General features: G+C 37.3%; 1 protein-coding gene across 5 annotated transcripts; it reads left to right on the top strand.

Annotated features, from left to right (window-relative positions):
- The first annotated feature begins 20,184 nt into the window (after positions 1–20,184).
- LOC132636734 (uncharacterized) lies at positions 20,185–23,997 on the top strand. 5 transcript variants are annotated; one of them, XM_060353760.1, is made up of 3 exons: positions 20,185–20,764; positions 20,848–21,039; positions 22,827–23,997. In XM_060353760.1, the coding sequence occupies exon 3, from the start codon at positions 22,850–22,852 to the stop codon at positions 23,735–23,737; it is 888 nt and encodes a 295-aa protein (XP_060209743.1). In that variant the 5' UTR covers positions 20,185–20,764; positions 20,848–21,039; positions 22,827–22,849; the 3' UTR covers positions 23,738–23,997. The 5 variants fall into 5 exon arrangements, with proteins under 5 accessions (XP_060209743.1, XP_060209751.1, XP_060209734.1 ...); XM_060353768.1 differs by having other exon boundaries at positions 20,185–21,039; XM_060353751.1 differs by lacking the exons at positions 20,185–20,764; positions 20,848–21,039 and adding an exon at positions 21,248–22,498.
- Positions 23,998–25,943: the final 1,946 nt, after the last annotated feature.

Raw genomic sequence — 25,943 nt, forward strand, 5'->3', positions numbered from 1 at the left:
CTAAGAGAGCCAGATCGGCCGGGTACTCAGGGGGATTTCAGAGTGAGTTTTCTCAGCGGCAGGGTAACAGGTATTCGTCCCAGCCAGCATACAGTACGCCCCCACAGTTCTCGGGACAGAACTCCATGGCTTCGAGTTCGCAAGTAAATAGGAGTTTCAGTCAGATGGGACCATCCATACCTCGGTGCCCTTATTGCAGGAGGCCTCACCCTGGTGAGTGTTATCGTGCCACTGGTGCCTTCTTTTCTTGTGGCCAACAAGGCCATACGATGAGAGAGTGTCCGTACAGGGGTGGTCCAGGTGGTTCATCCCAGCTTACCGGGTTAGTTGCTGGCTCGTCTTCTCCTTCGGCAGCCATACGCCCCACAGGGCAAGGAGCACCAGCACCAGCGCCAGCACCAGCGAGTCGTGTCCGAGGTCGAGGTGCAGCTTCTGGTTACAGCGGTCCTTCGAACCGCGTATTTGCTTTGACCGGCCGGCAGGACCCGGGAGCGTCTTCAAGCGCACACCCAGGTATGTTAGTGATCTTTTCTTGAGGGATATGTGTATGAATGGGTCTATACTTTATCATATTACGTGATTTTCTTCTTTTGGGTATTAATAAGAGCAAGGTAATTGTTAACCTGATAGACATTGAGAATTCGGAAGGGCGATATGGTAATTGTATGGTTTAGCCAGGGGTGGGACCCACTCTGAGAATTTTCCGAAAATTTATTAAGACCCCGATCTGCCCTGAATTATGTGACAAAGGTCGTGCGGGGCTGTCAACGAAATTATACCAGCCTTAACGCGTCAAAATGCATGAAAGTTTCGAGGTTAAGCGTGCTAGGGCCAGGGCAATTCTGGGATGGGTGACCCCCTGGGAAGTAATACAAAATTTTTCACAAGTGTAAGTATGATATATATAAATGTGGATATTAGAAAAGATGAAGGATAAGAGATGCGATTAAGCAAAACTTTCTAAAGAGTCGACAAGCGACACGTAAGACGATTTGTATAACAATCTGACGAACAAGTTTGTGAATGAGTAAACAGATTTTGACGAGATAATCCGTGGTATAATTGTCAGGGTGAACAATGAAATGTCGACAAAGGGAAATTTTCGTAGATCACTGGAGCCTTAATAGGGGTGGTTTGATGCTAATCAAAACTCTGTTTGTTGTACTTCTGCACCTCTGATTCTGATAAGGCTCTGTCTATTATGCCTCTATACTTCTGAATCCGATTACGTTTCTGTCTGATACACCTCTGTCCGATTGACTCGGGATATGAATCTGTCTGATATAACTCTGTATGTCTGACTCTGATTACGAATCTGTCTGATACATCTCTGTACGTCTGACTCTGATCTCGGATCTGTCTGATACCCTCCCATACATCTGACTTTGACTACGAATCCGTCCGCCATAGTTTAGTACGTCTGCCTCCGATTGCGAATCCGTCTGATATGCTTCTATGCGCCCGATCCCAGTTTTGAATCTGATTGGTATGACATGGGGATACTATGATGGGGTAAGGAACCGAGGAGTGTAACAAGAAGGGATATGGATTATGATGTCTGAAAAGCTTGGAAGGAAAGGAAGAAGAGACACAATGTCTGTGAAAGAGCGAAAAGCGCTCATCTGTTACTAGAATACAATTCATGGCCCAGCGATTATATGGGATATAAGAAAACACGTTATGAGGGCCTATGAGTCAGTAATGTGAAGAATTACTCCGCCATATTGGTAAAGAGTCCGTATCGAAAAGTCGACAAAGGACGATTATAGAAAGGACCCTCCCGAAATAGTATGACGCCCCATGAGGTCAATTTAACATTCGAGGACGAATGTTTTAAAGGGGGGGGGGGGGAGGATGTTATATCCGACATTTTTGCATATTCGAAAAAAATTTGAGATAACTTGGCTTGTAATGAATGAGGCCATATTTGGACTTTACTTGGTATGAATGTGTCGGCTAAGAATACATTGGTGTGGAATCACGAAAGGAGGCCAAGGGCAAAAATTGGAATTTTAGAAATTTGTTTCGGGAATTACAAAATAAGATTTCTAATGAATTGGGCTCAAATAATTCAAGAAACAATTGAGGCCCAATTATAAAAGGTGGCCGGCCATGTGCATATGGCCCAAGCCCACCTTAATTAATTCATGTGATGAATTAATATAAGATGACCAAGTCATCTATATCCATAGAAGATTCAAGAGAGAACAAGAACAAAAAGAACAAGAGAAAAAGAAAGAGAGCATTTCGGCCAAGAGAGAAAGAAAGGAAAGAAAAAGAAAAAAATTCTTGGAGCTAAATCCTTGGTTCAAAAATCCATTTCTTGTGGGATTATTACTAAGTGCAAGATTCTCTACAACTTGGTACAATTATCTTGGCAAGAGGACAACTCTAGTGGCAAGTGAAGAACTTGAAGGAAAGGTAAGGATTTCATGCCTTTATTATGTTATGGGAGATGTATGCATGTTGTAGTGTGTGGAAATGATTAAAAAGCATGGAAATTTTGTGTATTAAGGGTATGTGCATGTATGGCCGTGTGTGTGCATAATTGTGTGGTTGAGATGTGTTGAATTTTGTATTGTATCCTAGTTGTGATTATGATGGAATTTATATTGGAAGTGAAAGTTGAATGAATTAGGGGAAGTTGGAAAATATAGCATGTGGCCGTGTGATGCTATGGTGATGATGGAATGTGAATTAAATTTCGTTAGTATGTTAATTGTGTTATTGTGAAATGAATGGAAGGATAATGGTTCTTGTTGTCATGGAAAACTTGTTGTTAAGTTGTTGTAAGAAATTATGCACATTTATTGTAACTTATGTAAATATGGAAAGAAAAGTAGTAAGAGGTAAATTATGATTGTCATTGATGAAGTTGGAAGATAGAAATATGTCATGAACATATATGCTAAAGATTGGAAGTTGTTGGTAAAATATGACTTTGGTAGTAAGCTTGTATATTGTGTATACTTTATGTATATTTGGTGAAAACGATATGATATGCCTCCGAATTACGTTGGAGTGATCTTGATAAGTGATGAATATGAAAATGGTAAGATTGGTTTGGAAATGTAAGGTCGAAATGAAAGATGTGATGTTATGTCGGAAAGATGGCTAGTATGCCATATTATGTGTTTTGTGATACTTGTTGTTGTTATTGATGTTGTTGTTGGGTTGCTGTGTTGATATATTAAGCCGAGCTATGTCTCGGGGATGTTATATATATAGGGGAAATGTTGCCGAAATTTCGGTAGGCAAGTATGTAACAAGTTTGGATTATTGAAAAGCTTGAATTTGACTTTTGGCAAACTTGACCATTTGTAGATTCTGGACGAAATTGGAAGTGAAGCTAAGCGAGTATAAGGCGCAATTGAGGTATGTAAAGCCTACCCCTTCATTCTTAGGCATGTTCTAAACATAATAGGCTCGGCCGCGAGCCTTAGATACGACTCCGTTCCTCGGAATTCGAGATGGAAATCCGCCTCAATTCCTTCAGTAAGATTGAATCAATTTCCTTATAACTTGTCTTCAAAGTGAGCTTTAAGTATGCAACCTTCCTAAACGGAGTCGGAATACTTCCAAATGATTATGGACGACCTCATAAGGTCTACTATCTGTAATTTACGTACGTCTCCTCGGGTTGGTCCGAGGTGGGCCCTCAAGGCCCGATACTTTCTGTATAACTTTAACTACTTTGTTTCTGTCCGACTTTCTCAGACAACATCTGGACTATTATTCTGATCATGATATGACTACTTTTATATAAGTTTTACAAAATGGCTTTGACATCTGAAAACCTGATTCTGGTAATAATCCGTCGTGCCTTCCCAAGCAGGATATAGGCGCATATTATGAACGCTATCCGAATACTCTGATTTGACTCGCCATTTGGCCTACTTCAGTTTGATTGAGTCGGTATAACGATCTGTATGTATGTGGATGTCTCAATCCTTCCTTTCATCGGATCCCGGGCCGGTTTATATCGTGCGGATGGGCCGCCGAGTCCCTTGTCGGGGGCTGGGTCCCATGTATGAATTCCGAAGTATGATGTGTCCGGTTACGGGGTACTGTGGTATATGTCCGTCCCCGGTTACCGTGAATATGTTACGAAGTATGATGTGTCCGGTTTCCCGGCGTGTGATTTTTCCCCGGGGTTACCGTGGTTATGATATGATGTGTTATCTGACGGAGATGTTCGAAGATATGAAATCTTCTGAAATATGATATGTTGTGGCGCCAAAGGCAGGAGTGGCGACCACGTTCCTGTGCCCTGTTATGATTTTGTCTGTCCGTATGGATTATGATTCCGTCTGTCCGTATGGATTGTGATTCTGCCCGTCCGTCTGGACCATGATCCTGTCCGTCCGTTTGATTTATGGTTCTGTCCGCTATATTTCTGTGCTTCCGGTTCAGACTATGATTATGTTTGTTATGTTTCTACTTTACATACTCGGTACATTTTTCGTACTGACCCCCGGTTCTTCGGGGGCTGCGCTACATGCCCGCAGGTACAGACGCACCTGAAGATACGCCGCCAGTTTAGGGATCAGATTCTGCTATTTTGAAGAGCTCCTTTGGTCCGGAGCGTGTACTTTCGGTATATATCTTCTGTCTTCTGTATATTCTGTATGTATGGCAACTTCGGGTACGGCGGGGCCTTGTCCCGTCATATGACTCTGTATGTCTTTTAGAGGCCTGTAGATATGTTTGTGGGTTAGGGTCTTTCTGTACGGATGTGAGTATATGTTGTGTTTGGGGCGATCCCATTCGCCGCGACGGCCGGTCCGCATATGTTTATATATTCCTTTGTTGGCCGGTGTGGCCTTTGTCGGTATTTTCTGTGCGCAGGGTTATTTTGGATAGTCTGTAAAACAAAGGAAACTCTGGCAAAAATTTTCTGGAAATTATCTAAATTTGAAATATAGCCTTGACGGCTTCTGCTTTATACTTGAATGTGTTTGATAATAGTTGAGATAGCATTTGATAGATGTGTTTGGGTGCCCAGATCGGGTACTAGTCACGGCCTACGGGGTTGGGTCGTGACAATTTTCTGGTAGAAGGGGTTCACAGGTTGGTAGCGGTAGAGCTCAGTCTGGTATAGGCGGTTCTCAGGAAATGAGGAGTGGAGCTCGGGCAGGCCGTGGTGCTCGTGGTGGCAATCAATCTGAGGGTGGACATGCCCATTTCTATGCTCTTTCCGGCATACCAGAAGTCGAGGCTTCTGATGCGATTATCTTAGGTATTATTTTGGTTTGTCATCGGTCGTCTTCTGATATATTTGATTCGGGTTCCACTTTCTCTTATATTTCCACTTATTTCTCTACGGGTCTAGATACACTTTATGATTTACTTAATATACCCATTCGTGTCTCTATTTCTATTGGTGATTCTGTGATAGTAGATCGGGTCTGTAGGTCTTGTGTGGTTACATTTATGGGGTACGACACTTAGGTAGATCTGGTTATCTTAGATATGGTAGATTTTGATATTATTCTAGGAATCGACTGGTTATCCCCTTATCATGTGATTTTGGACTGTCACGCCAAGACACTCACATTGGCCATGCTGGGTATTCCGAGATTAGAGTGGACGTGTACTCCTAGCCCTGCACCCAAGAAGATTATATCATTCCTTCAAGTGATGAAGTTTGTGGATAAAGGGTGTTTCGCATACTTGGCTCAAATCCGAGATGCTAGCATGGATACTCCTTCCCTTGAGTCGATACCGATAGTTAGTGAGTTTTCAGAGCTTTTCCCCACCAATTTTCCTGGTATGCCGCCTGATCGAGATATTGACTTTTGCATTGATTTGGAGCCAGGCACTTAGACTATTTCTATTCCTCCCTATCGTATGACCCCGGTAGAGTTAAGAGAGTTGAAGGAGCAGTTGCAGGATTTGTTGAGTAAGGGATTCATTAGACCTAGTATTTCCCCTTTGAGTGCTCCCGTGATTTTCGTGAAGAAGTAAGATTGTTCCATACGGATGTGTATCGACATCGGTAATTGAACAAGGTAACAATCAGGAACAAGTACCCGATACCCCACATAGATGACTTGTTTGACCAACTTCAGGGTGTGTCGGTTTTCTCTAAGATTGATTTGAGATCAGATTATAACAGGTTGAAGATTAGAGCATAGATATTCCAAAGACAATTTTCAAGACCCGCTATGGCCACTATAAGTTCTTGGTCATGTCTTTTGGGCTTACCAATGCCCCCGCACTTTTTATGGATTTGATGAATAGGGTTTACAAGCCCTATTTGGATTCCTTTTTTATTTTCTTCATCAATGACATTTTTGTCTATTCTCGTATCATGAGAAGCAATTGAGGATCATGCATGGTTTGTTTAAGTAGAAGAAGTTATATGCTAAATTTCGGAGTGCAAGTTTTGGCTCAGCTCGATAGCATTCTTGGGACATGTAGTCTCTAAGGATGGCATCATGGTAGATCCCAAAAAGATCGAGGTAGTTAGAGATTGGCCTAGGCCTACTTCAGTGACAGAGGTTCTGAGTTTTGTGGGTCTTGCGAGTTATTATTGACGATTCGTGAAGGGGTTCTTATCTATTGCTTCCCATTTGACTCGGTTGACTTAGAAGAATGTGGGTTTTCAGTGGTCTGATGAGTGTGAGGAGAGCTTTCAAAAGCTCAAGGCTTTATTGACTTCAGTTCTGATCTTAGCTTTACGGGTGGAGGGAAAGGATTTAATGACTTATTGTGATGCTTTCAGGGCCGTCTCAACAAGATTAGGGGCCTAAAATCAAACTTCAGAGAGAGGCCCTAATTTTGTTTTTTTAAAAGAGAAAGATTGTCATATATATATATATATATATATATATATATATATATATATATATATATATATATATATATATATAATTTTTTTTTATTATTTATTTAAAGCCTACTTTTTTAGTTTTTTTAGATGTGAAGTCATTAATTATTGTTTTATAATCGTCAAGAACAATGCACAGTTGTTAACAATTTTTTCAATTTAATTTATTTAAATAAAAAGTCAACTGACAATATAGCTAATCAATTACGCGACGAAAAATATTTCTTCCCTTTTTTTCTTTTATAAATATTGTATACTCCCCATGTCTCAATTTATGTGAAATAATTTGAATTTTAGGAGTCTAGCTTATTTATTTTTATCGTGAATCCAGACATATAATTTTATGTTTTATGAAAAATAATTTATATATTTTGAAAAATAATTTATATATTTTGAAAATACATAAAAGTACCATGATTCACAACAACGTTTTAAACAAATTAGCATAAAACTTAATAAAAAATAGGGGCCCAAAGCCATTACTTTAGTGGCTCTGGCCTTGGACTGACCCTGAATGCTTCTCGGATTAGTTTGGATTGTGTATTGATGCAAGAGGGAAAAGTCATAGCATATGCTTCGAGGCAGTTGAAGATGCATGAGAAGAACTAACCCTGTCACTACCCAAACCGGAGGGTCGCGACTGACACCCGACCCTACTCGGCTAAGTGTCATACTACAATTCCATCCATGAGTCATAACTTTTTGTGAACCTTTAATCTATGAAATGACGCTTCCGTCAGGTAAAACATAAAAAAAACTTTTCAATAAAACTCTTTCGTCAAATCAGGGACTTCTCCCTTATCGTTAATTCAAAGAAAATCCTTAGTCACAATAAAATCTTTAAAAATAAATCATAAAAACACATCGACCTAAATGGTCGCTTTACACAACTGTCGACTTCTCGACGCAATATCCACAGAACAATGTCTGCAAAGTCTCTAACATATACAAGACACCATAACATAAGAACTTTGACTCGGCAACACTCCGAACTGAGATGGAGCTCACCAATCCAGCTAATAGCCTGGGTGCATGTTACACCTTGAAAAATTTCCCGTTAAGGTACAGTGAATAGGCTAGCGAAGGGCACGACGTATACGATGTTTTGATAAGTAAGAAATAGCATTTTGATGATTCTAATCGAGGTTCAAAGACATTTGACGTAAGGGAAGAAGGTTGTCAAGGAAAGCAAGGGATATGTCGCGTGTCGGGTAAGAATTTTGAGCGACGAGTTAATGATGGCGTAATGATGTCTTGGAGAAGAGTGGTAATGTCCCTTAGATTGGTATTGAGGTGTTAAACAAGTGTCAAGAAGGTTCCATAAGGGTTGGAGATCAAACGAGTTGACGAGAACGAGTTTCGAAGACCTGGGCATTATACAGCCAAACATATTGGCCGTATAAAACATACGGACCGTAAGTCTAGCTGTATGTCCTGCCCAGAATGAGGGTCTTCACTGGACCAGATCTAAGGCCAGACATACGGTCAGTATAAATTATACGGACGGTATGTTGGTCCGTAGAATCCGGTCGGGACAGATGTTAACTGTTAATATAAGGACCCTCTCTCATTTATTTCATTTCACTTCTCCACACCTCAAGAATCCTCTAGAACTCTCTCCATTATTCAACCACAATAAACCAAGAGAAATCTATGATCAACTACATCAAACCCACAAAATCAAGTGTATGAAACTTATCAAAGTTCATCTAAGCCAAGAAATCCCAAAGGAAGTGAGCTAGGGTTTTTGTGCAAGAAGAGAATTCCCACTCAAGGCTTATTCTTCCATTATCTAAGGTGAGTTTTATGATCATTCCTTGTTGTTTAAGGTGTTGAAAGTTAAAAAAAACACTTGGATTGTAGAATGATATAGAAAATGGGTCATAAAAGTGGGAATATTATCATTGTTGAGTAAAGGCTTGGATTGAGTCATAATTATCGATATGTTGTGATTGTAAGTATGTATGAATGGTATTTAGAACATGGAATGAGTACTATATGTGAGAAAATAAAATAATGAACTATGACCATGATTATGGAGAAATTGGAGTGAAATTGTGAAATACGGATAATGTAGGTGAATGATGATTGTTGCCTATTATATTGTGAATGTTGTAATAGATGTTTGGGAGTTGATATATGATATGGAGAAAGTAGTAGAAACAAAGGAAATGCTACCCAATTTTCTGTAGCTTTAGTAAGCACGTTTAAGTAATCGATTAGCTAATGTTCATGCGACTTCTCTTGAAGGTAGAAACGTGGGCATCGAAGGAGAACAAGCAAGCGATAGACTAGTTAAACGAAAAAGGTATGTGAGGCTAGTCCTTTATTTCTAAGGAATGAATCCTATGGCATTATTTTTCCTTCTTCTTCATGAATCTCCTACATCCCGGAAAAACTAAGAGTCTATGTTCATGAATAACCATATGAGATAAGAGTTACATTATGAGTCCAATAATGATGATGATGAGCTTATGTCTAAAGATTCGAAAGTTCATGATTTGATGTTCCTACAACGTTAATGATGTTTTTTATTGTATACACTCACCTTATATGCTATTTCCTTCAAGGTGAGGAAGAATGCTTATAAATGCTCCATAATGTAATCAGGGGTTCACGACCTTATGTCACCTCGATAAAGTATAGCTGTCTTTGAGTTTCTATGCATGCATTATGATGAGTACATGTTGATGATATTACACCATGTCTATATGGCCGGGCAGACACCGCTAAGGCGTGTAGCGTATACACCATGTCTGGATGGCATGAGCAGACACCACTAGTGGGCGGCATGAGATGATACCCCGGACGCGGGAGGCCTGGACGCAGGCTAATGATTATCACACCGTACCTATATGGTCGGGCAGCTTATACATATATGAATACATGATATGATGATGATTATGAAGTAAGTTAGCATGTACTATTTCAGTTTTAAGTGACAGTTAGTTACAAATCACTCTTTATTCGATGTCTCCGTATTTCATTGATATATCATTATTGTTTATGCTTTACATACTCAGTACAATATTCGTACTGGCGTCCGTTTTCTTTGGACGCTGTGTTCATGCCCACAGGTAGACAGGGAGACGGTGTAGATCTATAGGGGCTATCAGTAGATTTACAGGAGCACTCCATTATTCCGGAGGTGCTATTTGGTGGATTCTTTTGTGTATATATATATATGTGTATTTTGGCCACGATGGGGTCTTGTCCCGTCCATATGTCTAGTACTCTAGTAGAGGCTCGTAGATACGCATGTGTGGGTAGTATGGTCTCACAATGTTACTATTGTATATGTTTATATTATTTTGATAGCCGGAGGACTTATGTATATACAAGTAATTATTTTTCCAAACGAGAAATGATTTCTCTATGAGTTGAGTATGAATCTGATAAAAGAACGCTTAATGAGTATGATGAGTAGTAGAATGAGTGGTGCTCGGTGGTTAGCCCCGGGTACCCGTCACGGCCCCTAGTCGGGTCATGACAGTACATCCTATAGCCAATGCCTTCTACTCATCTGTCTTCACATGTGTGGCATGAAACACAGCGCCTCCAGGCAAAGGGATGTCAGTACGAATAATATACCGAGTATGTAAGGCAGAACTGAAACAATATATCTCGACTCGAATGATGAAAGAGTAACAGACTCAATCTGTACCTGAAACCAACTCTGTGAATCATGTACGTGCATATGAACTTTTAATGCATCGTGAGTGTGTGTGTGTGTGTATATATATATATATATATATAATGCATGCCTTCGCCCTGCTCGTAGCCTCTTCGGGCATAATAGCATAATGCACTTTTGAAAACATGTATATAGATGTGTATATATATGCACCTTTACCCATTTTCTCCTTCGAGCTTTGCCCCGTCGGGCATCATATCATAATGGCCCCATCGGGCAGGCCCGTTCGGGCATCTTAATATCATATACTAGCTGATCAGGTTATTTGCGTATATAAACCTTAGCCCTTCTCCCCTTCCCCACGAAATGATGTCGTGCATGTATGTAAGTATGCAAATGCATGAAAATCTTTGGAAACCATCAAATGACTCCCTTCGGAGCAACTTTTAGTTCAAAACGGGAACTTCTTCCCCCTTTTTTTAGTTCAAAATGACCTCTTTTCAAAATTCCGAATGAGCGAGTGAGTTTGTAGTGTGTTTTAGGATTGATATGAATCTTTGGTTTATATATAGGAGGTCTTGAATGAGTTTTGGGTGTTAGATCAAAAATTTGAGGTTGGCAGATTTTCTTATTTCTGGTGTGGCCGCATTTGTAGATGGATGCTCACAAATGCGAGGTCCGCATTTGCGAGAATAGGCTCGCATTTGTGAGACTAGGCCAGTTGGCCTGAGTCTGCATTTGCGAGACTTGGGCCGCATTTGCGAGCTGGGCCAGGCTCGCATTTGCGGTATTTTGGCCGCTTTTGCGAGTGGGCCGGGTTAGGGACTTAGTCCGCATTTGCGAAAATAGTCCCGCTTCTGCAAGAATCGCTGGACAGTTGGGATAAATATCCCTTCTCCGATTTCATTTGCCATTCCTATATTTTGACCTTTACAATTCGGTTTTAGGAGATTTCAAAAGAGTTCTTCAAAGACCTTCTTGGGGATAAGATTCTAAACTTATTTCATCATTTCCTTATGATTTCTTCCATTTATTTATAGATTAAAACATGATTTATGGGTAGAAGACTTAGGGTTAACCCCAATTTTTAAGAGAATGGTTTGCATGAAATTGAGTGCCAAGATCTGGGCTTTTTGATTTAGATTGTCTAATCTAGGGTGAACTACTCCTAAGCTTTAATATCCAATTCAATCCATGATTCTTGATATGAGATTAAGGGTTTTTCCATAATTTGTTTTTTTTTATAATTAAAGAAATTGAAGGCCTAATTGTGATTAGTTTTCCATCAAATTTAGGTATATGACTATATAAACTATGGGTAATATGATTTTACATTCAATTTCCAATTTTGCCCTTGGGGCTCAAGGTTGGTTATTTTGGGTTTGTTTTTAGGTTTCGACTTAAGTATAGCAATATGGGTATGGTTGAGTGTGTATAACCATATAGGTTGCTAATGTGATCATTTTGAGTTCAATTTCATGAATAAATTACCTTTTTACCCTTTTCGGCTTTCGAGGTTTGGATTTAGGTTTTTGAGTAGAATTTTTGGGCCCGAATCCTTTTATGGTTATCTGAGTATCCTTAGGTTCATATTTTTACATAGAATTTATTCTTGTTAGACTTCGATCGTTCGGAAGCACTTCGGAAGGGTTAGCATTAGCTTAAGGGTTTGTGGCGCCCGCTTGACTTTGAGGTAGGTTACAGTTTATTCTTAGACTCTTATTGGAGAGATTATATAGTTTATAAATGTTGAAGGGGTATTAGACGTGATGGGGGTCCCACCTTAGGGATTATGATAAGTAGTTGGGTGGGTACTGGTTTTTATTGTTGGGTAGTTAGAATGACGGGGAAAGCATGTTAGGCCATCGGGCGTGGTTGTGGTGATAAATTCACTAGTTTGGTATGATTTCTGTTTATGTGGGCTACGATAACCGTGATTGACTTATACTTGTGATTGGATTGTTTAACTCATCGTTCCATATCTCGTATAATTGTGAAAGGACATTGCTTTAGAATCATGAGTTGGTACACGAGTCTCATTGATTACACATATTCATATGTCAAGTCTAAAATGTTGTTGGCATGATACGTTACACTATTGCATTCATTTCCTATTTATTTATGCACATGTGGATAAATTGTGACGGAGGAAAGATACGAGATGATATGAGAACCAGATTGAGGTAAGATTGTTGTTCTCACAGTCCAGCAGTAAAGTCAGGCAGTACAGTGAGTGTCTCACAGATCGGCGGTGTAGTCGGGCGGTACAATGAGTGGTCACAGTCCAAAGGGAAAAGATCTCGGGCGGTACAGTGATAGGTATATGGACCTTGTGAGTCCCCTACGGGTCATGACTACGAGGCATAGGCCGTAGCGTGTGTGTACCAAGTTTTATATTGGCCACTGCATTGCCTTCATGATCCCATATATCCATCTGTCCCTTATTTTCCTTATATGTTCATGTGTTGACTCCTCAGTGTGATTTTTTATTTGATTAGGCTTAGTGGTGAAGTTAAGTCAAATTGACGTGTTAAGTATTGACTTCAATCTTTGTATCCTATTTTTGTTTTCACTTCGTTGTCGGCCTTTGATACCTACGAGTACTAGTGGTTGTACTCATACTACACTTGCTACATCTTTTCTGTGGGTACAGATTCTGGTCCTTGTTCCAGCGTTTGGCCTCGTGACTGATCCCGAGGTGGTCCATTTCGAGATTATAGGGTGAGCCATCACACATTTCTGTAGCCCTGTACCCCTCCTATATTTGATTTTGCTTATTTAGACTTTCAGATAGTTTCTATTTATATTTCAGACTTGTACTATTTAGAAGCTCTTGTATAAATTAGACCAGATTTTGGGGGTTGTAAAGACTAGATTATCATTTCCGCACATATTTATAGTATCAAGATTATTATATAACACTAGTTTCTCGACACGTGCGTTGCACGTGTATTCCGAGTCATGTACTATACGGGTTTTAAAAATAACGTCATATTAATTAAAATAAAGTTCGAGTAAATAATTATACATGCTAAGATAAAGTGCAAATTTATGTGAATGATAAATGTGAACCATCATATGGTTACATTATTAGTTGAAGACAAAATGATTGGATATCGTCCAAACCAACGTAGATGAGCAATCATTGATTAGATACATATGCGTGCTTTTTTCCACTTATTTTGAGTTTATGAGATAAAAGCATGTAATGAAGTGTATCTCACCTAACACTTTAGTGTGTATGTTCCTTTCATCTGTTTCAATTGCTCTGTCATGACGAGAAGTTTTTAATTTGTCGACATTGATATCCCTCTTAAAAATGTAACATAACGTTGGTCATGTGAAAATATATGTTATGCTACAAATAATACAACATTTGGGTTGGCTACCTGAACTTCCACCTTGTTGGTGAGGGTTCGAATCCTCACATTGTAATCCCCTCCCCCATTTCCCCTTCCCCTACCCCCTGTATAATTTTTTTTTAAAAAAATACAACATTTGAATTGTTTGACCCTAATGCTTTATTCGTCGTCGTCGTTAAAAACACATTAACGTACAGGAAGCCAAACTTGCATCCACAGAAAATACAAAAACTCAGTTTGTTAAGCCAAACTTATAAGAGAAAAAATAATAATGTAACTCCAACAAGAGCGGGTATACAAAATGCCTTTGTGATGTCACTGGTGAAGCACTGGAAGTTTCACCCTAGGGTCTTGAGATGACTCCAACCAATTTCTCCTTAATTTATTTGCTTCCTCTATTTAGGAAATTGATTGTTTCAAAGTTCAAAGTGCTTATTAATAATTGGAGAATCCAAATGTGAATCTATAGCGTGTTTTAGTTTTAATTATCCATACTTGTGTTAGATGATAGATTCATAATATGAAAACTTGCCGAGAACTTAGAATTGTAAATAAATGATAGTATATTTCTATATTGGTAATAGTATTGAAATTTTGTGCTTTGATGAAAGTTTTCACATTTATTAAATTATTTCGGTTGATCGATTTGTGTATACAAACTGAAAAGAATGAATAATCCGAACTGATTTTTAAAATAGATTAAACGAAAAACTCAAAGCAGTATGACACTCAAAACCTTCAAATTCTAAATCTACATCTAAAGTCTAACATCCACTATGTTTGAAATGGACTTCAAAATTCAATATCACCAATGCTTCTATAACTATATCAAAAGAATAGCTATCAACCGAAATGTAGTACTTTTTGTTTTGACGCAAATGCCTTCGTGGCGTAAGGGCATCTCCAACCCATTGAACCATTTTTTGCACCAAAATGGTGCAAATTAACTCCAACCCATTGCACCATTTTTTGCACAAAAAAAGAATATTTCTTTTATATTCTTCTCTCTTTTATATTATATTATTTTCTTTTACTTAAATTTTATTTTTAATTTCATAAAAAAAATCCTTTTTTTTTCTTTTTTACATATCCATCCCATGTAATTTATAATCCTTTGTTATATAATCATTTAATATAAAATTATTTTATACCATAAAATTTTAAATAATATAAATTGTAAGCAAATATTATACGTTAGACATATTAATGGATAATTCAAATAAAAGTGAAATCATTGATAAAATATAATTAAATAAATACTATTACATTAAGGTAGAATTTATTTTAATTTCTACATAAATATTCAACTTCCATGATTAGTACGTTGCTCCCATAAATGCTCTACTAATGCATTACGAAGTGCAAAATGAGCATCTTTGTTCTTAATTTTTTTGTGTCGAGCTAAAAATTGTTCAAATCGATAATTTTCATCTACTACCATTTCTACTGTTGGAGTTGGACCTTCCCAAGCATCTTAAATTGGTGCATTAAGATCACGCTCATCCTCGATTATCATGTTGTGTAGTATAATACACGATGTTAATATATCATGTAACACTTCTTTTCTCCAAAAACGCGACAACCCTGCAATAATTGCAAAACGAGATTGCAAAACTCCGAATGCACGTTCAACATCTTTTTGACATGATTCTCGTTTCGTCGCGAAATATTTCTTCTTTTGAGATTGTGGCTCATGAATGATTTTCACAATTGTAGACCATTTTGGATATATACTGTTAGCTAAATAATAACCCACATCATATTTGTTTCCTTGAATAACATAATGGGCGGGAGGAGCAATACCTTTAGCAAGGTTGGAAAACAGATGTGACGATTCTAAAACATTAATGTCATTATTGGTGCCGGGCATACCAAAATATGCATGCCATATTCAAAGGTCATAATCAACTACAGCTTGAAGAATTATTGTTGGGGATCCACTACGATTTGCATATTGTCCAGCCCATGCTGTTGGACAATTTTTCCATCTCCAATGCATGCAATCTAGACTACCTAGCATTCCTGGAAAACCACGTTGCTCACCGATGTGAAGAAGCCTTGCAACATCGTTAGCTGTTGGTGATCTCAGATACTGCTGGCCAAAAACCTCTACGATAGCTCGACAAAATCTCTTCATGCTTTCAATTGCAGTTGACTCTCCAATTTTCACATATTCGTCAGTGGCATCCGCTGGCAAGCCGTATGCCAACTGTTATATCCCGTAATTTTGTACATTGGATTATTTGTGAGCTAATGGACATAAATTTAAGGACAAGATTATTTTGGGATATGAGACAAAGACTTTTAATCCCCGATTTTAATAAGTGCACGACTTGTTAATTAATTGCAGTTAGTGTAGAAATATTCGTGGGGATTAAGAATTAATTAGGCGAATTAGTGTATTAAGTGGGCTCCACCAAGCATTATAACCAAAAAAAAAATCTGATATTGAAGACATTCTATAGTGGGCACGTGTGGGAGCATTATGCTGCCCATAAACAACACTTTGATGACTAAAATAATTCATTCATCACATTGTCATCTTCCACACTTCATTCCTAAATCTGAAAATTAGAGAGATGAGACAACATGTGAGGTTTTAGTGGATGACTCACACTTCCAATACTCATTAAATTCGAAATTTAGAGAGAGAGAGGGATTTCCTCTTCAACCACAAATCTGAAAATCTAGAGAGAGGCACTCATCTTCTCCACAAAGTGAACTAAAGAAAGAGGGAGAGAGCTACACGGCCATGGACATGGCAGTAGCTTCATGAAGCTCACGGCCAACTCCTCTTCTCCCCTCTTCTACACAATTAAGTTGATGATTTCCAAGTCCAATTAGAGGAAGAAAACAAGGATTACAACAACCATCGCAACTCATGGCCATGGCAGATTTTTTTTGGAACAACTTAAGCTTCTAAAGTGTCCTAATTTAATTTGAGGTAAGATTTCGTTTTTTTGCTATAAGATTGGAGTTAATGATGTTGTAATGGATCTATTAAGTTGTATTATGTGAAGTTGGAAGTAAGAAAAATTGTTTGATTAAAGTTGGTATTAAAAGTGGGCAGATTTGGAGTTGTTTTAGTTGGGTTGAGTTTGATTAGTGTTGTCATAATTATGGTATGACATTTGTAGATAATTTGTTTATGTTGAAGGGCTGGAAATATGGCTATTTGAGGTTGTCATTGTTATGGTTAAATTGTAGTTAGGGGCTGTTCTTGAGTAATTGGAGAACTATGGATAATTAATAATTGTATTGTGACGTTATAATGGATGGGGCTGTTTTAGAACTTGTTGTAATGTTACGATAGTTTTCTTGCATATAGAGGTTGATGTTGTTGCTGTGTTGTTGCTGATACGAATCATCAAACTTGGAGGAAAGAAGCGTATAAAATATGGTATGCGAAGTGTGTCGATCTGCTTGGTATATTCTTAGATGTTCGTGAGATTATCGGTCATTGTTATGTGGTAACTAAGGGCTATTTTGGGGCTGTTTTGTAATGAATTTCGTGGCTGTTTTGTAGTGACAGTTTGGGGGCTGTTTGTTGTAATTTTCGTGGCTGCTCTTGTTGAGTCGAAATGCAGGGATTATAGTTATGATTATGTACAATATATGTAGTATATTTGCTGGAGTATGGGCTGTTCTTGATGGCTGGTCTAACATTGTTAAAGGGGCTGGATAAACATAAGGAATTAGTGTATTAATCACTTTGTTGTTGTGGTTGTTGTACTCCATGGATGTAAAGAGAAAGAATGATAGCAATGGTGTATGTAGTGCATATGGGGCTGATTTTGTTATGTCCTTGAGTTGTGTCTTGTTATTGATGTTGTTGACCTCGTATGTGAGTTGTGGATGCGTGCAAGTAGTGGAAGTGCTGCCCACTTGTTTTATATAAAAATGAGTTATCGTTTGAGATAGAACGTATAATAGTAACCACAGATTTGACGGACATGCTACCATTGTTATAGGTTGAAGTGCCAATCGAGACGAGTTTAAATTATTGAATTGGTACAGACGACGAGGTATGTAAAGCGCAACCATTCTTTCTTTTGGCATGCCTTAGTTTTCAATAGGCTAGATTATAAGCCTTGAGGAAAATTCTAAGATTCGAAATCCGAGCATGTTATGAGCCTTATAAATATTCCTTGGCACTCTTATGTATGATTTGATGAAATATGAACCATTATGTCTTTGAAATAATCACTTTCCGAACTTTGCATAAAAAGGTTTCACTTTAAAGAATTTCGTAATTTGTGAACGCCACATCTTTCACCGAAAGGCTCGGATTGCTTCAATATTTTTGTAGAAGTTTATATGGCATATAATGAGTATATTTTCCATAGGCAGGCCCGATTCGGGTCAATACCCGTCCGAGGGTCCCGCGACTTTCCTTTATGTAATTCAGACAACTTTTGAAGGAATTTGGTATGATTATCATTTCGAATTTCAAGTATGGTCATTTACTTATATTTGAGTCTATGATAATAATTTTATGCATATGGTTACTCATGACTCTGCTCGTGCGTTCTGTTATATCTTTCACCGGTTCCCGGGCCGGTTCTGTTATCGTGCGCGCTTTGATATACTCCGGAGTTATGCTGTGTTTATGGTTCACCGAGCTACTCGCAAAAGAGGGTCGGGTTCCACTTATATTTGGTGTTATGCTGTGTATGGCGTTATGTTGTGAGGTGATATGTGACGGGGATACGGAGATTTGAAACTTTCTGGTGTTATGCTGTGTTATGGCGCCATCGACGGGCGGGCGACCATATTCTTCTGTACCCTACGCATGACTTACATATTTTTGAAAGTAAACAAATTTTGATATGTTGGATTTATACTTATGTTCTGTACTACTATTTCGTTTATGCCTCAGATTTGTTTCTGCATTTTCTGCTTTGCATACTCAGTACATATTTCGTACTGACCCCCTTTCTTCGGGGGCTGCGTTTCATGCCCGCAGGTACAGACGCACAGATTGGTGATTCACCAGTTTAGGACACCTTCTTCTGCGGTTTGGAGTGCTCCTCTTATTTCGGAGCCTACATTTTGGTATATATACTTGTTCGATGCATATGTATATATATTTGTTCGGGGGTACAGCGGGGCCCTGTCCCGCCATATGTTTCTGTTGGTCTGTTTAGAGGTCTGTAGACGTATTTGTGGGTGTGTGTGCCTAATTCTGTTCAGATGTGTTTGTATGATCCTATTCGCTATGCCAGCCTTGTCGGCGTGCACTTTGTATATGTTTTGGGTCGTTGCGCCATCTGTTAGCCTTATCGGCTTTTGATACATTTGATAGCCTTGTCGGCTTTTGATACATTTGATAGCCTTGCCGGCTTTTTGATATATATATATATATATATGTTCGCACATGGTTGCGTTGAAATGTGTTTGATACAGTTTGATATAATTAAAGGCAGCGTGTGATATTTGTGCCGTATGCGCTATTCTGTATGTGATTCGATTTGGATAAGTGTGTTACGATTTGATATGTTTGTCTGTCTGGGTGTCCAAGTAGGGCACCAGTCGCGGCCCACGGGGTTGGGTCGTGACACCAACATTCTAAACACAGCTGTGATTTTTTGTACAATAGATAAACCAAATCTACCCATCGCATCAGCACGTTGTTCGAAGTACGCATCATGAGCTTTAATTGCATCAACAATACGAAGAAACAAATTCCGGGACATCCGATATCGACGATGAAACATACCATCATTATAGCGTGGATTATCTGAAAAATAATCGAGAAATAAATTATTATCAGCTGCTTCACGATCTCGATTGATTACTAAATGACCTGGAACAGAGCCAACTCTGAAAACTTCATTATTTTGATATAATTGCAAATATTGCAACATCTAGTTGTTCATGCGAATATTTTGCAAGATTACTTGCTGCTCTTCTGCAATAGTATCATCTAAATCTAAAGATGATGATGATGATGAAGAGGAATTTTCATCATTATTATTAGAAGAACCTCCAGTATAGAAATTCATTTTTAGAAGACAAATTTGTAATGAATTGGAAATCCTGAGTTATTTACCTAAATGATGTTCATTTTTATTGATTAGGATGAAATCCTATTATTATCAGGTTGAGATAAGGATGAAATCCATCCGACGGTTGAGATTAGGATGAAATCCATTCAACGGTTGAGATCAAGAAGAAATATATCATATTATTATCCGGTTGAGATAAGGATGAAATCCATCTGACAGTTGAGATTAGGATGAAATCCATTCAACGGTTGAGATCAAGATGAAATCTATCCTATTATTATCCGGTTATGATGAAATCCATTCAACGGTTGAGATCAAGATTAAATCTATCCTATTATTATCCGGTTGAGATAAAGATGAAATCCATCCGACGGTTGAGATTAGGATGAAATCCATTCAACGGTTGAGATCAAGATGAAATCTATCCTATTATTATCCGGTTGAGATAAGGATGAAATCCATCCGAGGGTTGAGATTAGGATGAAATCCATTCAACGGTTGAGATCAAGATGAAATCTATCCTATTTTGGCTCTACTTTTATCTATATATATTCAAGTCCCAAAATACCCATTCATACGAAATTGGCTTTAGTTTTTCTTTAACCATATAATCCACTTTTCCTCTATTCACTTGCAAAAAATGTCTACCCGATCTATAGGATACTCTACCAATGAAGATATGGAATTATGCCAAGTTTATTTAGATGTATCTCAAGATCCAATAACGGGTATAAATCAATCTAGAGATAATTTTTGGGGTCGAGTGGAAGATGGGTACAATAGTGCAAAGGATGAGTGTTGGGAGTATCGCAACAAAAGGTCGTTGGAATGTGGAATTAAAGTTATTGAGAAGGCTATAAGGCAATTAAATGGTTGTGTACGTCAAGTTGAAAATTTGCATCCTAGTGGTGCTTCAGATAAAGATATTGTGAGTATTTATTTTGTAAATTTTTATACTTTATTTGTATATATTTACTTACAGTTTCCCTTCAATTTTTTTAAATATTGCAGATTAATCAAGCAAAATATTTACTTATGCAAGATCCGGACTACAAAAAAGGTTTTAAATTTGATCATGTGTGGGATATGATGAAGGATTTTGAGAAGTTTAAAGATGTCGATGCTGGAAGTAAAAAAGTTCGAAAGCAAGGCTCTTCTTATATATCATCAGAGTCTGAGACTCCTACTCCTGATTCACCTCTAGTATCATCTCTTAACTTATCATCATTTTCACTAAATTTGAATGAGGATGTTGCAGGTGATTCCACATCATCACAATGATGTGGAATCATCGGAGTCTGAGACTCCTACTCCTGATTCACCTCTAGTATCATCTCCTAACTTATCATCATTTTCACTAAATTTGAATGAGGATGTTGCAGGTGATTCCACATCATCACAATGATGTGGAATCACCTGCAACATCCTCATTCAAATTTAGTGAAAATGATGATAAGTTAGGAGATGATACTAGAGGTGAATCAGGAGTAGGAGTCTAAGACTCCGATGATATATAAGAAGAGCCTTGCTTTCGAACTTTTTTACTTCCAGCATCGACATCTTTAAACTTCTCAAAATCCTTCATCATATCCCACACATGATTAAATTTAAAACCTTTTTTGTGGTCCGGATCTTGCATAAGTAAACATTTTGCTTGATTAATCTGCAATATTTTAGAAAAACAATTGAAGGGAAACTGTAAGTAAATACATACAAATAAAGTATAAAATTTTACAAAATAAATACTCATAATATCTTTATCTGAAGCATCACTAGGATGCAAATTTTCAACTTGACGTACACAACCATTTAATTTTCTTATAGCCTTCTCAATAACTTTCATTCCAACGATCTTTTGTTGCGATACTCCCAACACTCATCCTTTGCACTATTGCACCCATCTTCCACTCGACCCCAAAAATTATCTCTAGATTGATTTATACCCGTTATTGGATCTTGAGATACATCTAAATAAACTTGGTATAATTCCATATCTTCATTGGTAGAGTATCCTGTAGATCGGGTAGACATTTTTTGTAAGTGAATAGATGAAAAGTGGATTATATGGTTAAAGAAAAACTAAAGCCAATTTCGTATGAATGGGTATTTTGGGACTTGACTATATGTAGATAAAAGTAGAGCCAAACTAGGATAGATTTCATCTTGATCTGAACTGTTGAATGGATTTCATCCTAATCTCAACCGTCGGATGGATTTCATCCTTATCTCAACCGGATAATAATAGGATATATTTCATCTTGATCTCAACCGTTGAATGGATTTCATCCTAATTTCAACCGTCGGATGGATTTCATCCTTATCTCAGCCGGATAATAATAGGATAGATTTCATCTTAATCTCTACCGTTGAATGGATTTCATCCTAATCTCAACCGTCGAATGGATTTCATCCTTATCTCAACCGGATAATAATAGGATAGATTTCATGTTGATCTCAACCGTTGAATGGATTTCATCCTAATCTCAACCGTCGGATGGATTTCATCCTTATCTCAACCGGATAATAATATGATAGATTTCATCTTGATCTCAACAGTTGAATGGATTTCATCCTAATCTCAACCGTCAGATGGATTTCATCCTTATCTCAACCGGATAATAATAGGATTTCATCCTAATCTATAAATATGAACATCATTTAGGTAACTAACTCAGGATTTCCAATTCATTTTAAAATCAAATCAAACATTCTTATTTGTCTTCTGAAAATGAATTTCTATACTGGAGGTTCTTCTAATAATAATGATGAAAATTCCTCTTCATCATTATCATCTTTACATTTAGATGATACTATTGCAGAAGAGCAGCAAGTAATCTTGCAAAATATTCGCATGAACAACTAGATGTTGCAATATTTGCAAGAATATCAAAATAATGAAGTTTTCAGAGTTGGTTCTGTTCCAGGTCATTTAGTAATCAATCGAGATCGTGAAGCAGCTGATAATAATTTATTTCTCGATTATTTTTCAGATAATCCACGCTATAATGATGGTATGTTTCGTCGTCGATATCGGATGTCCCGGAATTTGTTTCTTCGTGTTGTTGATGCAATTAAAGCTCATGATACGTACTTCGAACAACATGCTGATGCGATGGGTAGATTTGGTTTATCTATTGTACAAAAAATCACAGTTGTGTTTAGAATGTTGGCATACGGCTTGCCAGCGGATGCCACTGACGAATATGTGAAAATTGGAGAGTCAACTGCAATTGAAAGCATGAAGAGATTTTGTCGAGCTATCGTAGAGGTTTTTGGCCAGCAGTATCTGAGATCACCAACAGCTAACGGTGTTGCAAGGCTTCTTCACATCGGTGAGCAACGTGGTTTTCCAGGAATGCTAGGTAGTCTAGATTGCATGCATTGGAGATGGAAAAATTGTCCAACAGCATGGGCTGGACAATATGCAGGTCGTAGTGGATCTCCAACAATAATTCTTGAAGCTGTAGCTGATTATGACCTTTGGATATGGCATGCATATTTTGGTATGCCCGGCACCAATAATGACATTAATGTTTTAGAATCGTCACATCTGTTTTCCAATCTTGCTAAAGGTATTGCTCCTCCCGCCCGTTATGTTATTCAAGGAAACAAATATGATGTGGGTTATTATTTATCTGACAGTATATATCCAAAATGGTCTACAATTGTGCAAACCATTCAAGAGCCACAATCTCAAAAGAAGAAATATTTCGCGACGAAACAAGAATCATGTCGAAAAGATGTTGAACGTGCATTCAGAGTTTTGCAATCTTGTTTTGCAATTATTGCAGGGCTGTCGCGTTTTTGGAGAAAAGAAGTGCTACATGATATATTAACATCGTGTATTATACTGCACAACATGATAATCGAGGATGAGCGTGATCTTAATGCACCAATTTAAGATGCTTGGGAAGGTCCAACTCCAACAGTAGAAATGGTAGTAAATGAAAATTATCGATTTGAACAATTTTTAGCTCGACACAAAAAAATTAAGAACAAAGATGCTCGTTTTGCACTTCGTAATGCATTAGTAGAGCATTTATGGGAGCAACGTACTAATCATGGAAGTTGAATATTTATGTAGAAATTAAAATAAATTCTACCTTAATGTAATAGCATTTATTTAATTATATTTTATCAATGATTTCACTTTTATTTGAATTATCCATTAATATGTATAACGTATAATATTTGCTTACAATTTATATTATTTAAAATTTTATGGTATAAAATAACTTTATATTAAATGATTATATAACAAAGGATTATGAATTACATGGGATGGATATGTAAAAAAGAAAAAAAAAAGGATTTTTTTATGAAATTAAAAATAAAATTTAAGTAAAAGAAAATAATATAATATAAAAGAGAGAGAAGAATATAAAAGGAATATTCTTTTTTGGTGCAAAAAATGGTGCAATGGGTTGAAGTTAATTTGCACCATTTTGGTGTTTGCACCATTTGGTTGGAGATGCCCTAAGTAAATATGAGCGAAAAACAACAGTTAATAAACATATATTTATGTACGGTGGAAATAGAGCATTAATAAAAACAAGCAGAGGGCAAAAAAGTATCATTTCTTCCCAGAATCCTCAGCAGTTAACAACTAAACCTTCATCCAAAGCAAGAACTTCAAAATTCAATTCTCTTGGATGAAAAGAAATTAAATTTTAAATGGTGACTGAAATACATAAGTACAAAATTATTAGAGACGAATTTCACCAACGGGCTTGCAGCGAGCCTACGAAGTAGCATTAGTCTTATTTGGTGTAAAATTGTGCGATTCTTCGCCAAATCACTTTGGATCTTTTTTACGTCTCCAAATTCACACAATCATATTTGGTCCTCGGATCTTGTAATAGGATAACCCTCCATCCTGCTACATGAACCAACTGAGGTCTCCAACTCTCCATCCTTGTCATAGTTCACTTGTATAGAATTCCCCATGATGTTGTTGTAGAATATTAAAAATAACTCATGGAGTAAAATTGTGCAAGAAAATTTTAAAATAAAGAGATAGATAAGACGTTTCCAGAAAATTATAGGATAATAATTTTTTCACACGGTGTAACTGGTTTAATGGGAATTCTATCCTTAGAATACAATGACTACTTACGAAATCAAGATTGTAGTATTTGATCTCTTCTCCCACAAGAACTTAACCCAACAGGAGAAAAGACTTTTAGAAGATGGAGTAAACATTCAAAGAATAGGAACATGAGTATTTCTTCAACAATCGAAGAATTATTGTCAGAATGCCGATTTAAGAAGAATGGCTTCTTTCATATTTCGTAAATAATATTTATAAGTAACCTTTATTTAGATTGGACTTTAACGGTTGAAGGACTTCAAATGGAAATGTTAGTGACTATTCCGAAGGAACACATTTGAGAATTAGTAACTATTGCCATTTGGATAATTAATCATTGTGACTGTTGGTTTAAATTGTTTTTAGGAGGTTTTTTTATTTTTATAAGTAGGGTGGAAATGATAGTGACTATTCCGAAGGAACACATTTGAGAGTTAGTAACTATTATGTGACTATTGCCATTTGGGTAACTAATCATTGTGACTGTTGGTTTAAATTGTTTGTAGGACGTGTTTTTATTTATAAGTATTAAGTTTAATTGGAAGGATGGTACGCTCAAATTACACCTAATGAATAGCGTAAAGCAGACGTTGTCAAATATAGTAGCCCAACTAGGTTGAGGTCGAATCCACAGGGAATAGGGTGTGAAAAGGTTACTAATGTAGTTGACTACTTACTTGCGGTTTAATTTCGTATTCTGGTGAATTTGTAAAAAATTGGTCATTTACTAACTATTTTGCTTTGATTGTAATTAATTGGATTAAAGAAACCAAGGTTGTGTCCCCCTTAGATGAAGTGTAATGCTATGGGTATTGATCTTGATATAATTCTAATGGATTATTGTACTAATGCACTTAACCTCTAATTGACTCTCTAATGTTTCCCAATAGTTAAGAAGTATTTCTCTTTATGATTTTCCCAAATATAAAAGAGTTGATATGAAGAATGGTTAATATGTGCCAAGTATATTCCTCTTATTCCTAAGTGAATTTATTAAACGAGAATTAACGCTCCTAGT

Source organism: Lycium barbarum, chromosome 1 (genome assembly GCF_019175385.1).
Source record: "Lycium barbarum isolate Lr01 chromosome 1, ASM1917538v2, whole genome shotgun sequence".
Taxonomy (NCBI): domain Eukaryota; kingdom Viridiplantae; phylum Streptophyta; class Magnoliopsida; order Solanales; family Solanaceae; genus Lycium; species Lycium barbarum.